The sequence below is a fragment of the Perognathus longimembris genome, chromosome 11, assembly GCF_023159225.1.
Source record: "Perognathus longimembris pacificus isolate PPM17 chromosome 11, ASM2315922v1, whole genome shotgun sequence".
In the NCBI taxonomy this organism is placed as follows: Eukaryota; Metazoa; Chordata; class Mammalia; order Rodentia; family Heteromyidae; genus Perognathus; species Perognathus longimembris.
Genome location: NC_063171.1, coordinates 60,223,526 through 60,238,059, shown reverse-complemented (window position 1 = coordinate 60,238,059; position 14,534 = coordinate 60,223,526). Strand labels below are relative to the sequence as shown.

The 14,534-nt window shown below is 40.2% G+C and overlaps 1 protein-coding gene across 7 annotated transcripts in view; it reads left to right on the top strand.

The window, feature by feature from the left end:
- Ppp1r12b (protein phosphatase 1 regulatory subunit 12B) overlaps window positions 1–14,534 on the top strand; it is a 201,797-nt gene that overhangs the window by 76,034 nt on the left and 111,229 nt on the right. For all 7 annotated transcript variants that reach the window (XM_048357234.1, XM_048357233.1, XM_048357232.1 and 4 more), the window contains one exon: window positions 3,279–3,461. In XM_048357234.1, the coding sequence (XP_048213191.1) occupies window positions 3,279–3,461 (183 nt within the window). The remainder of the gene's footprint in view (window positions 1–3,278; window positions 3,462–14,534) is intronic.

The following is a 14,534-nucleotide window of genomic DNA, read 5'->3' as shown; positions in this document are numbered from 1 at the left end:
GTTAAAGCTTTTGTTTTCAAGTGTTGTCTCATGTCCACATTAACTGCTGGAGCTGTATACATTTTGACTACATTCTAGGCAGGAAGCAGGAGGAAAGTAGGAAACAGGCAAAGAAGGAATCCCTCTAAACTGGTAATTTTGGGGGAAACAGTAATTTCTTGCTTCTATTTTGTTGTACACCTGAAGGAAATAGGGATTTTTAGTAGTACATATTGCCCTCAGTAATACAGGTATTCCACATGTAAGGGGGGAAAAGTGATGACTGTGGTTAGGCAGCTAGCTGCCTCCAGTACACAGTCTGATATATAGATGAAGGAACAGACAAAAGCTTAACTAATCATCTATCTAGAATCCCACAGTGAGGAACTGATATGGGATTTGAACTGGCTGTTCTCTATTTTGTCATGGTTTAGTGTCCACTGAGTTTATATTGTATTCTAATTACTATGATAGATCTTCTACATATATTATTGTCATAGGGATCCTACTTCTCAGGATATTATTGCTCCTGTTTTACGGGTGAAAAAGAGCTCATTAAACTGGCTTAAACTTAACCTCAAGTTCTTCCAAACCCATAATATACCTGACTCCACTGTACAGCTTTGATCTTTGCTATCAAGCTTTTCCTACTCTGTTCCTTCCAGTCCACTTATAAAATTACACCATGTTTCTAAAATTGTTTTGTATAATTTAATAGGATAAAACCTCTGGCATCCCAGGAGCTTAATAAATAACAGAAAGACCAAACATGTTATTGTTTTTTAAGTCAGGTAATATTTTAATAAGTATAGTGCCTTAACCTAAAAATAAATTTTTTTGAAGGTTGTCTCTGTGTTGCTCAATTTGGCGTAGACTTCTGGGCTCAAGTGATCCTTCTGCCTCGGCCTCTCAAGTAGCTACATACCACAATGGTTTATTTTTTTCTGCCAATCCTGGGGCTTGAACTCAAGGCCTGAGCACTGTCCCTGAGCTTCTTTTGCTCAAGGCTAGTGCTCTACCACTTGAGCCACAGTACCATTATGTGGTACTGTGGAATCAAACCCAGGTCTTCATGCATGCTAGGCAAGCATCCTACCACTAAGCCACATTACAGGCCCTTAATTTTTTTTTTTTTATAGCTGTGCTCTAATCTGATCTTATTAGTACTTCCTATAGACTATATTTTACTCCAATTTTTAAAATTAGAAAATATATAAAGAAAATGAAGAAAAGGGTGACAGTGTCCAAAAAGAAATGTGCTTACTCTAACCCTCTGTATATCACGTTTATGATAACAATAAAAATTTTTATAACAAGATTATCTGTTATTAATTTGGCTTCTTGTCCTTGAGTTATAAAACAACAAAATTAAAATAGATGTTCTTAAAGATGCCATTGTTTTTTGAACTGGATTTTTCTTTCTTGTGCCAGTACTCAACTTTGTTTTTTATTTATTTTTTAATTAAATTTTACTGACAAGGTGATGTACAGAGGGGGAACAGTGACATAATAAGGTAGTGAATACATTTCTTGTCTTGTTATACCCTCCCTCATTTTTCTTTCCCTTCCCTAGTTCAGATAAGCATATATACAATATCCAGTGTACCAAAATCATATACAGCATTCAAAAAGAAATGTACTTACTCTAACACTTCTGTATATCACATTTACGATAATAAAAATTTTTGGAAAAAAAAGAAAATGCCTAAAAATTTCACCTTATTCTGTTATTAATTGCTTCTAGAGAAGTAGAGAACTAGTTTGTATATTTCAAATATTATTTTTCTTTAAAAGTGTTCTGTTTTAGCTCCTGTTATGCCTGGCTACTCAGGAAGCTGAGCTCCGAGAATCACAGCTTGAAGCTGAGACTTTTATCTCCATTTAGGCAGAAAAAAAGCCAGAAGTGATGATGTGGCTCAAGTGTAGAGCATTAGCCATGAACAAAAAAGCCTGGTGAGAACTCCAAGCCCAGAGTTCCCATACTTTTAGTCTAGGCACAGTGTCTCATGCCTTTAATCCCAGCAACCTGGGAGGTGGAGTTCAGTAGGATCAAGGTTGTAAGCCAGCCCAAGCAAAAGGTCAGTCTCCTGTCTCAAAAGCTGAGCATGGAAGTGCATGTCTGTAATCCCAGTTTATGTGGAAGGCAGTAGGTATGAAGATGGCAGTCCAAGGCAAAAAAAGTCCTGGGCAAAAACTAAAGACACTATTTGAAAGACAAAGCAAAAAAAGGAGCTGAGGGCATGGCTCAAGTATAGTGTTCTAGCAAGCAACAGGGCCTAAGTTCCCAGCACTGACCAGGTGTTCTAATATTTATACTTGGATACCATATTTAGGAGACCACTTTTAGGATCTGATTATTTCTTTAAGCTTATTATAATAATGTGATTATTTTGATATTGAGCTACTTGTAAACACTCTGATAATGATTGTGAGTAGGTGGAAAACAGATTTTTAACATTCATGCATTTCATTGCTTTTCCCATCGTGTGAGTATCAGTTTTGGATCTCTGTTACCCCAGCAACAAGCTGTGACATCACAAATGATAGCTTTTTGGGTGGAGAGCCAATGGTTGCTTCTATCTCTTTGTTCAGAAACAAAGCTCTTGTTTTTACATAAATGAGTTTAATTATACAGCTTACTGTTGAAGTCTGTAGTTAAGGTTGCATATAGAATCCTGCTCTGTTTTTGTTTCAGTTTCTCACTTGTGCAGTTAGGAATGTAGACAATTAGACATTTGGTTAAATTGGAAAGCGGCTGCAGTTACTGAACTGGGTTAAAGACAACTAAACATACTGAGGTTGTGGGATGTGTTTGCAAATGGACAATCCAAGAAGATGGTTGTCAAATCTAGGCTGACGACTGCCACAAAGACTGTCACTGCCAAGAATTAAGGGACAGGTGGAGAGTAATATCGTAAGTGACTTTAGTGTCTTTTTCACGTGTAGAAGGACTCTGCATGTTTGGAGGGAGGCCAGTTGTCAATGAGAAATCTTAAAACACTCTTCTATGTCAGTATTTTGCCTTTTGCCATAGCTCATTTTTGTCCCTCTGTTTTTTAATCTCTTGCAAAAAAAAAAAAAAAAAACCAACCCAGAAATTTCAAAATGCAAGTCTTTGGGCAAAGGATGTCAGATTAAATGTATATTATTGAAAGATTTAGAGCTCAGAGTAAATCACGAAACAAAATCTGAACAGGAAGATTTTCATGTTAGGTCTATCTCTGAGCCTCCTTCCTGTCTCTGTGGTAGTGCTTTGTTGTAAAGAATGCCTTCTCTGCTTGTATCTTTTTTCATTTCAGGACTCCTTACAGATCACAGGCTGATTCTGCTGCAGAGAAAGCAGCTGACAGTGTTTCTTCTGGTACCCCGCTCTGTGTCATCACCAATCGCCCTCCACCTAGCACTACCAATGGGGTTATTGCTGCTTCTGTACCCTCCTCTCCTGGAACGGACTCCTCTGTGGAAGGCAGGGAGAAGCGGAGGTATGGTAGCTCACTGATACCTTTGTGACATTCTGTTTTGAGGTAGGAGATAAAGGAGTCAGAGTGAAGTCTTGTCCCCAAGCTCAAATCAATTTTTGGAAATAGATCTTCATTTCTTTTAGAGTTATATCATTTGCTTCTTTGAAAGTTTTTGGTAGAAATCTTAATTATTTCTAATTATTTAACATCTATTCTCATATAGGTAGGTATAGTCATAAATTTTTGCATTTGTCTCATCAGAGCAACCACTGTCAGGTATTATGTCTGTATTTTGTAATGAGGAACTTGAAGCACAGAAAAAAGATCTTTTGTTCTGGCTAGTGCATAATGACTTCTCTGGCAGCAAAAAGCTATTAATTTTCAAATAAAATCAGAAAAGGAAATGAGTATGAGGGAAAGGAAATTATATAGTTGAAGGGTAGAGACTATATATTCTTCTCTTTTTTCTTTTGAATACTGGAGGTTGAACCCCGGATATCACACATGGTAGGCAAAGCGCTCTGCCGCTGAACTATATCCCAAGCCCTTACCTTTTTTTGTTCGTTTGTTTGTTTTGAGACTGTCTCATTGTTTGGTCCAAATTTGCCTTGAATTTGTGATCCTCCTCGCTCAGTTTCCTGAGTGTTAGGATATAGCACTGCACCAGTGCCCTCTGTATGCTGCAATTTCTTTTTTGTTCATAGCTGGTGCTCTTCTGCTTGAGCCAAACCTCCACTTCTGGCTTTATTTTTGGTTGGTGGTAGTTAGTTGGAAATAAAAATCTCACATACTTTTCTACCTAGGCTGGCTTTAAACTAGAGTCCATCAGATCCCAGGCTCCTAAGTAGCTAGGATTATAAGTGAAAGCCAACAGAGTCCAGGGACTCTGGAATTTTTCCGGAGAGAAATTAAGAGAGATTCTGTAGATTAACATAGGAAAATTCAGCAGAAGCTATGAAGAACATTTGAGTAGAGACACTGGAGTTTGAACTCAGAGCCTTGCACTTGTTAGATTCAGCAAGGCACTTGAATACCTGAGCTATACTTCTAGCTCTAAGTGCGTGCGCGCGCGCGCGTGTGTGTGTGTCTGTGTGTGTGTGTCTGTGTCTGTGTGTGTGTAACCAGGGCTTGAACTCAGAGCCTTGAGCTCTCATTCAGCTTTCTTGTTCATGGCTGGTGCTCTATCACTTGAGCCATATCTCTAGGTGTGCATTTTGCCAATTAATTGGAGATAAAATCTTGGAGACTTTACTGCCAGGCTGGTTTTGAATAAAAATTCTCCAGATCACAGCCTCCTGAGAACATAGATTACAAGCAAGAGCCACTGACAGCCAGAAGAACTTTTTAATTATTAGGATCAAGAGACCTTGGAAGATGTGACCAAGGAAGCATAGACTATTTCTTCTACTTAAAAATGTGTGAAAAGGGGCTGGGAAGGTGCCTTAGCGGTAGAATGCTTTCCTAGCATGCATGAAGCCCTGGGTTTGATTCCTAAGTACCACATACACAGAAAAAGCCAAAAGTTGTGCTGTGGCTCAAGTGGTAGAGCACTAGCCTTGAGCAAAAGAAGCTCAGGGACAGTGCCCAGCCCAGCCCCCCCCCCCCCCCAAAAAAAAGGTATGAACAGTGGAATGTACTCTATTTGGGTGTCTTAGATCTACTTGAAGATTAAGGCTGTAATTATGCTTTTGCAAGACTAGAAAAGAGGTGAAATTCTATTAAGATTCAGATTTCACTTTGATTTATTTTGAGTATCCAAAGGAAGATTTTATATTTATATGTGTATATGTGTAAGAAGAAGTCAGGACATGTTATCAGCTAAAAGATACAGGAAGAGATAAACATGGGAGTAGCTTATTTTGAAGACAGCTCTACAGGACACAGACAGGAAAGGAAGAGAGGTAAGTGAGTTGGAAAATAATATTTTCTACTTCCTTTCTTTTCCTTCCTTTTTTTATTTCTTAGGATAAAATATTGAAGGAAACTAGTTTTCTGGGCTGACAGGTTTCAGAGCAACAGTTGTCCTCTTTTCATTGGTTTCCAGAGAAGGAAATACTAAAAAATTAGTCGTGAATATGAATGCTTTTGTGTATTTGCTATCTCACATGTAATATAGATATTGTTGTTTTATTTAGAAATGAAATGAAGAAGTAATCATTTCATTAGCTAGAGAAAACTTTTAAAAAAATTTTCAGGGGTGAAATACATAATACAAGTTCATTAAGATTATGCCTCTATAAGGATGAGAAGATCAGATTTGTTATCAGACTGTCTTGTTAAGTTCCTAGTTAACATGAACTGTTAGAAAAACTTAGTTATAATCTGTAGTGAATTAGAGAGTACTTGCTACATATTTTACATAAATTTTATTCAGTTGACAAACCCTATTGAGTACCTTCTGTGTACCACATAGACTTTCTAAGACATATCCTCAGGAAGCAACAACTATAAGTCTATATGGATTAAATCAAGGTATTAGTAAATTGTGGCTAGGTGCAGTAGCTCATGCCTGTATTCCTAGTTAGTTGGAGGCAGAGATTGGGAGGATCCCAGTTTGAGGCTAACCTGGACAAAAAGTTAATGAGACCCTCATCTTAGCCAATGGGTAGGTGTGGTGGCACACATTTATTATCCTAGCCATGTGGAAAATAGAAAAAGAGGATTGTCCTATAGGCTGGCCTGGGCATAAATGTATCACCACAAAACGACTAAAGTAAAGCCTGGGAGCATGGCTACAATGGTTGAATACCTGCCTAGCAAAGCTTGAGGCACTGATTCAGGTGGCTGGGATATGACTGGAGTGGGGAGGGGGTGTGTATTTTTGGTTTATTTTGTTTTTGCAGTATAGTACTGGGATTTGAACTCAAGGCTTTTACTTGCCAGACTGGTACACTGTTGTGGTGCCATGCCCCCAGCTCCTTAGTTGAATTTTTCAAAGGCAATTGGAAATTAATATGTAGTAATGACAGATTAATAAGGAGTAATGATGGATGGTGTTTTAGCGAAAACACAAGCAGTTCAAGAAACAAACAAGCTTGATGTGCTTGAATCTGAAAGAAGTTAAGGTTGCATTACATTTCTGAAAGTGGTTTTTTGTTTTTTTTTTTTAATGAAATAGACTTTGTCGGAGGGGGATACAGAGTCTTTTGTGGCCAATGCATTTGGGAAACAGGGGGTTAAACAGAACCAGCCAAGCCTTCTCAGGACATTTCTATCTGAGAGGAAGGGAAAAGATAAAGAGTATGGCTTCAGGTGGGTAGAATACAGCATGTATGTCCCTAATAGGTTTTCCCTCTATAGAAACCCCAACTAGTATTCCACTGTGTCGCTGAAGAAGAAACAGGAGCCAAATCATGTAGAATGTTGTCTGTGCTTTGTTCAAAAACTTGATCTTCATATCTCCTACAAAATTAAGAAGTGTCAGGGAAGAGGTAGGAAGAGAAAGGACAGGTGAGAATGTTGAAAGGGGTGACATTGATCAAGATGTATTGTTTTTACAAACTGCTTTGTTAGAGGCAACTCCTTTGTACAACTGTGAAAAGTTTTCACCACTGAATACCTGTGGCTCACGCCTGTAATCTTAGCTACTCAGGAGGCTGAGATGTGAAGTTTGAGGTTCAAAGCCAGTGAGGGCAGACAAATCTGAGAGACTCTAATCTCCAGGACAGTGCCTAGTTTTTGAGTTTAAGCTCCAGGACACATAGACACAGATACAGACACAGACACACACACACACAGACACACACACACACACACACACACACACACACACACACACACTCAACACCTTTGATTTTCTATTCTCAAAGCTATGGAATGCAACTAAAGAATTTTTAGCAGGGGAACGACTTGATCAAATAAAATGTATCATTTAAGCCATTACAGAATTAAAGCCATTTAGTTTCTCCCTCTAGACAAGCATAAGCTGAAAGGAAAAAAATCAGATGTTTTGAAAACAGCTAAATTTTTCTTCTGAAAGAGCAAGCTGGGTAATAATTCTTCTCTTTTGAAGCTGCAGCTTTCTCTGTAATCAGCTCATTGTGGAAGTGTTTCAACTCCTACTGGGAAAGCTTGATGGAGGCCTAAAGCCTGTGTTCTCAGGTCCAATTTGAAACAATTAGTGAGCATTGGGATAAATGGTGCTTTGAAACTGGCCACAGCAAGACCTAAGCAGTGTAAAGTCTTCTATCAGAAATAATTTTATAATCAGAACATTTAGACTGGGAAGTGGATCTTACCATTAAGTTCACAGCTGGCTGTACCTTTTAGAGGTTTTGTTCTAAAAGAAGATGGGTGAGTATGACCAGAATTTGTTTTCAGCTTTATACAGATTGTTAAATGAACAAAGCTAGATGCAGAAGGATACCATATAATATCAAATAGAACAAACATGGAAACCTTAACACTTGTTGGAGGCTTGGGAGGTCTTCTGAACTCATTTTTGTTTTTCAAAGTTCCAGAGTGAAGGTATTAGTGTTATAATAAGGCACAAGGGAAAAGAAGACTTGGAAAATAAGATGAACCCTAAGAACCACAGTCTTTTAATGGTGTAAGCCTATGGAAATGTTAAGACAAGTAAATGAAGTAGAGATTCAAGGTTTGGAGGCTAATAGATGGTCTGAAGTTTTGAACACAAGCTCCTGGCAGAACTTTTATTATTTTTAAGGAGGACATAGTCTTGGATTTATGAATTTCTCCCCTTACTACTGCTCCCCCTACAAGCTTAGTGCACTCAAATGTACTCTTTACATAAAGAAGGGAAGAGGAGTTATACTCTCTTTATGAAAGGGAATTGTAAGCCCTGAGAGCATTAGCTTTTACTTATTATTGCACCCTGCATCAGACACACAGTAAAGAATATCACCTGGCCTCTTTTTACTCTCATTGGCTTCATGAGCTACTACTTTTTAAAAAAAATTTAAGTAATATTCATTCAGAGTAAAAGTTTGATTCAGAATTCTATAGTGAGTACCCTCATGGTATTTCAATCACTTATATACAAACTTTGGATTGTCTTGGGGAATCATAGAAAAATTAACAGGGTCATCTGGTTATAATAAGGCTGATTTGACTGGCAGACAGCAGGATAGAAATGGCAAGTGGTGAGCAGTTGGCAGATAACTCTATAGGGATACCAGGGCCCAACTGCAGCTGTCACAATAGTGTAATGGTTGGGTTCATTTTCCAAAGCTCCAAGTTTTCCTTAGCAACAAAATGTAAACAATTCCCTCAGCTAATAATAGAGTCTGATAGTGTCTGCCTTTTCTTCTCTTGTTCTGTTTCTCCTTGAAGTTTATTTCCTCTTCCACCCCCACCCAGCCATGACATTTTTTTTTTTTCTTATTTGGTTGTTGCTTGCCAGTCCTGGGGCTTGGACTCAGGGCCTGAGTGAGCACTGTCCCTGGCGTCTTTCTGCTCAAGGTTAGCATTCTGCTTCTTGAGCCACAATGCCACTTCCAGCCTTTTCTGTTTATGTGGTGCTGAGGAATCGAACCCAGGGCTTTGTGCATGCTAGGCAAGCACTATACTGCTAAGCCACATTCCCAGCCCCCAGCCATGACTTTTATATTATTACAATGTATACTTTTTCTTTTCTAAAATAATGGATGCTCTTTCTTTTCTTTTTAGATGACTGTAAGTAGCTTTTTTCCACAAGAAGCTAAAATTGCTACCTGTCCACACTACATGAGACGTGGCACTCTTTTTATTGCTTGTCAGGATATGGTCTGTGCTGACTTGAGTTGTGCATACCACACATATTGATCTTCTAGAATCCCTTGGGGTCTTTGTAAGCTAGGTAGTTATTCCTGCTAACTTAAAGCTGTCAGAAGATTAAGCTGACATTATGATTGGAATGTTAAAATTTTAAACCATAATTAAAATCTGAGTCATGTCTTCAAGTCATTTGATTCAGTCCTCTGTCTCCAAGTTATAGACAGTTGTCAATCCAAAAAGGTACTATAGAAAAGAACATTAAAAAAGAGCACAAACTCTAATCTCTATTTTTGCTCTAAATCAGTATTCCCTTCATCCTAAAGTCTGTAGCAGTGCTGAATTTACTCCTTTTCTCTACTAACATAATCTCTCTTCAATAAGTATGAATATTGAACAGGAAGAAAGTAAAACATATGTGGCAGTAGGTGCATTTTCTACTGTGGTAAAACAATAACAAATGGCATTCCATGCTACAGAGAAATCTTGTGTGAAAGGAAGAATCAGTTCATGGGACAGTCTTACTGCCTTATTTTAAGAAATTATCATAGCTACCCCATCTGATCAGTCAGGAGCCATCAATATCAAGGCAATGACCTTCAGATAGCAAAAAGATTATAGCTTGCTGAAGGCTCAAATGACCAGCAAGTTGCCATCCTGGAGGTTTTTATATATTTACACAAATAGTATGCTGTGGGACTCCAAAAGAATGGAGTAGAAAGAAAAATTTTTAAAAAGCTATTCTCTGCTTGAGTCCTAACCCTTAAGTAGCAGAGTGATAAGGGTCTTTACCATGTTGAAGATACCTGTAGTGGTATATTGCACCTCTGTCTAGTATTTTGAAAAATATATCTTCCTTGAGTGATGGAAGGGGTGACATTGTCCAAAAAGAAATGTACTCTTCAGTCGATTGATGGTGGCTCACACCTGTAATCCTAGCTACTTAGGAGGCTAAGATCTGAGGATCATGGTTCAAAGATAGCCTGGGCAGGAAAGTCTGTGAGACTCTTACCTCCACTTAATAACAAAAAAAACTGGAAGTGGAGTTCAAAATGGAAGAGTGCTAACCTTCAGCAAAAAGAGCTCAGAGACAGTACCCAGGCACTGAATTCAAGTGCCACAACCAGCAACAGTAAAGAAATGAACTCTTTACCTGACTTATGTAACTGTAGCCCTTCAATAAACAGTTGAAAATTGAAAAACGTATCTGCTTCGAAATGATTGTTATTAGAGGAGGAGGCTGCCTTTAGATAACAGTGAAAGGCTAGACTTAGTAGGAAGTACACAGGATTGATTTAGAGTTCCATTTCAGTCTTCATTTTCTGAGTGACTTGGGAGAAAATCAGATTCCCTTTCTGACCTGTTCCTCATTTGCAAAAGAGGGATAGTAGCTAGGTGTGGCAACCCAAGCCTGTAATTGTACCTACTTGGAAGGCAGAGGTCAGAAGATGGTAATTTGAAGCCAGCCCAGACCAAAAAATGCAAAGTTTGCAAGACCCCATCTTGACCAATACTGGGTATGGTGGCATACGCCTGCCATCCCAAGCTACAGGGAAAGCACAATGGCTGGACACAGTGGTGTGTACTTTTCATCCCAGTGATGAAAGCCAGCACAGATAGGTAGGGGGATGGGCTAAAGTGAGAGCATATCTTGAAAATAACATTCAAAAAAGGGCTCACAAAATGATTTAAGTAGTAGAGTATATATCTAGCAAGTATGAGACCCTAAGTTTGATTCCCGTTACCACTAAATAAAAAAAATAATGCCAACATTGCACACTAGTTATCAGGATGAGTAGTAACTAATAGATAATCTGAGTATATCTACGCCCATTTGATTGGGCTATTTTGAGGGCTTAAAAAATAGATTAAATATATAGGATTCTAAGTTCTCGGTTGTCATTTCAGCAACCTTCATAGCATCTTTGCCGGGAGTAAATTGAAATTGCTACAATTGAGCCCTGTTGGGGTTCTGGACCCCCTTTCTCCCCCCACGGGGAGAATGGTAACCACAAACTCTATGAAAGAGCACCCAGCCTGGCCCTCCGCCAGCGGAAGGCCAAAGGCGTGCTCACATGGGCAAACGCTAAGTAGAGGACGGGTTGCTGAAGCTTCCCCTCCCCCCAGTTCCCCCCACATGTTACCGAGGGCGGAGGCGATAAGGAAGGTATCAGGGACACGCTGCGGTGGTGGAATGCGTCTCAAAGACTTTAATATGGAAGGGCACTTATATAGAAGTAATGGCGGGAAAGAAAGGGGGCTGGCCAAAGGGTCAGTCATAGGCTAGGGGTCACGTTCATCAAGTGACATCACGAAACTTCCCTTTGTGGGCGGGACAACCCCATCATGGTGGCACGCACGTGTTCACCTCCCAAGGGGTGGAGGTCAAAAGGTGGGAGGGGCTTCTATTGTCCCAGGGCTGGTGGAAGGGCAGTCTTTCCCAGGCCATAATAATCCCCAACATCTCCCCCTTTTGTTTTTTTCAATAAGCAGGGGATGCTGTAAACACATGGCATGTGTGGGCATAAGGCAAATGCTGACATAAGATCTGTGGGGCCCCTTCCACAAAACTGGGGTGAGGGGTAGGTAAGGGTCCATCCATCTGGCTATGTCCAGAAGTCAGAATCCTCAGCTGGTTTCTGCCAAGTGCAGGAAGGTGCAGACAGCAGCCCTCTTTTGTTGGTGAGGTAGAAGCTGAAACTCTGGCATTCCCGGCAGTTCACAGTAGCTGATAACTCAAACATAAGTGATTAGTAGAACATTCTTTTATATAAACATTGAAGCCAAGGTGTTAAACCTTTGCATTTACCCTTTTAAACATTTCTATCATAAAACATTGGGGTTGAGTGTCAATACCCTCAGCTCCTATTTTCTTTCCAACGGGACTCCCCAAGTCTAGCAGCAGGGGGAGAGGAAAGGAAGAAGCATGGTGCAAAATTCCTTTGGTTTCTTTGTGTGACGCTGTAGGCAGTATTGCCACAGCAAAACATTGAGCCATGAGATGCTCAAGAAGGAATCTAGAAAGCAAACAAGGAAAGGAAGCTTGGTTGCTTCCTACCGTAGGCAGTCCTACTTTTCATGAGCCATGAGATGCTCAAGAAGGAATCTAGAAAGCAAACAAGGAAAGGAAGCTTGGTTGCTTCCTACCGTAGGCAGTCCTACTTTCCATGAGCCATGAGAGAGCAGAAGTCCAACATGGTCCTCATTTTCCTGGAGAGAACAAGAAAATATTTCTCCAGAGTGGGTGCTCTGGGTTTAATTTTCCAATCTGGAAAAACACATATACTGTACTCCATCCCACACTGATTCGGGATGATTTAAAATTTCTGGATAATTGACGTAAGCATAACTAATCCTTAATTAATCCTAGGGAATCCTTAATTAATCCTGGGGAATACCTCCCCCTTTTGTTTTTTAAAATTATGACACCGGCGGCCACTAGGCAGGGAGTATGGATGGAGGTCTCGTCTTCTGTAGCTACTTCCTGCTGTCAAGGGGGCGACGTAAATCAAGGGCCCCTGGTCAGCCTGGCAGTCCGGTGTAGCTGGCAAAAAGTCCCCATCATTACCATGAGTATGGTCACTAGGGCCAGAGAGCGCTATGGTTTTCTCCAGCCCCCCCCTGAGTCTTTGGGCATACCCAGAAGTTTCCAAGGCTGGTGCCTCCAGGGTTCAGGCCTGTGTTAGGGTGACGACTGTGAACGGCAAATTCCCCATTGGTGATCTCAGCAAGAGATGTTATTCTGTCAAAAGACACTTTTGAAAAGGTCAGGCAAAGTATCGACAAGTTCTCAGAGCTGGTTGGCATGAATGGCATAGAACACACCCTGGGCATAAGCCAGGAACAGTTCCCTTTTGGAGCATAAACCCAATTGTAAAGTGAACGAGTAAGGAGAAACGACTGAAAGAAGTGGTTAATGATAGAAAACTGGTTTGGCATAGCCAGTCAGAGGCAAAATAAATAAATATATATATACACCTATATACAACTGGCAAAAAAGAAGAAAATGGACAGGAATTATCTCTCTCGATTTCCCGGCTCTGATCCATTTTGAAAGGGTGAAACAAGGCAGCTCCCTTTAGGATAATATGGCACCATTCTCCTCTCACTCCACTCCACCTTTCCGTCTCCTGGACTGGCTAAGTCCCAGGAATTTTAACGTTTGTGGCTGGAATTGCATTTTCCCATCCGCGTTTGAACTCGGGGCCTGAGCACTGTCCATGAGCACTTTCGCTCAAGGCTAGTGCTCTACCACTTGAGTCACGGTGCTGCTTCAGCCTTTTGCTCGCTCTCTGTGGTTGAGCTCTCAATCTGGCTCTTTGCTGTTTAACTGGGAGGTGGGATTTTGGAGAGATTTTTTCCTTTTGCCCGGGCTGGCTTTGAACTATCCAGGGAGTCATAGTCCTACAAGCCCTTTTTATTCCCAATTGAGCAACAAGGAAAAAACACAGAGATAATCCATTTGTAACCCGTTGAGAACTGACCAAAAACTGCTTGTGAAGGTTTGGCTATAACACTTAGAAAACATGAGATTTACATGCCATCAACTTGAATCACGCCATTGAATCCCACTGGCAAGTGAAAGAGAACACAGATAAATGACAACCAAGGGCAAAGGGTTAAAGCATTGTGGAATCCTCAGTCTCGGAAGTGGCTGCGTCCCTCATCCCCATTTGGCAAGCTCCATGCCATGCGATGGGGAACTCGAGGCAAAGCTGTAGTGGTATCTCTTGCTCACATCTTGCTCTGGGTTGCCTGCAAAATTTCTATATAGATTGGTTAGGGTGTTCAAAATTTTCCAGCACTTCTGGCTCTGGTATATCGATGCCCTTCTGGTTTAAGCAGGGTGAAAAGACTTTCTTAATCACAAAATTCAAAGACTTTCTTAATCACAAAATTTTAAGACTTTCTTAATCACAAAATTTTACCTGGCTAGCTGTGACCACTAACATAACTATGGTGATTTAACCTGGAGTAACTGTTAAGATGGAACTATTCACATCCTACTCAAGGCTCATAAATCATTCGAGCAGCTTCCAATGGGAGAGAGAGCAAAGAATCATTAGTAGTGAAACAAGGCAGTTCGGGAACAGACTGTGGTGGCATCTTCCTATATCCAGGAGCTGCCACCGTCCATGCGGCTAGCATCTGTCCACCTGTATCCTATAAAGCAGTATATTAATCCTGGGTCAGGAAAGTTGAGGTTAATAGTCACATTTGTATGAAGCAATCTCAATTTCTTGATCTTGAGAGTTTATGAGAACACAGGAGAGAAAATGGGAAGGTAAAATCTTAATTTATGCCAAAGAGTTGTTAAGGCTACATGCACACTTAACTTTTAACACACTGAGTATAAAATAACATGCTGATTTTATACCATTG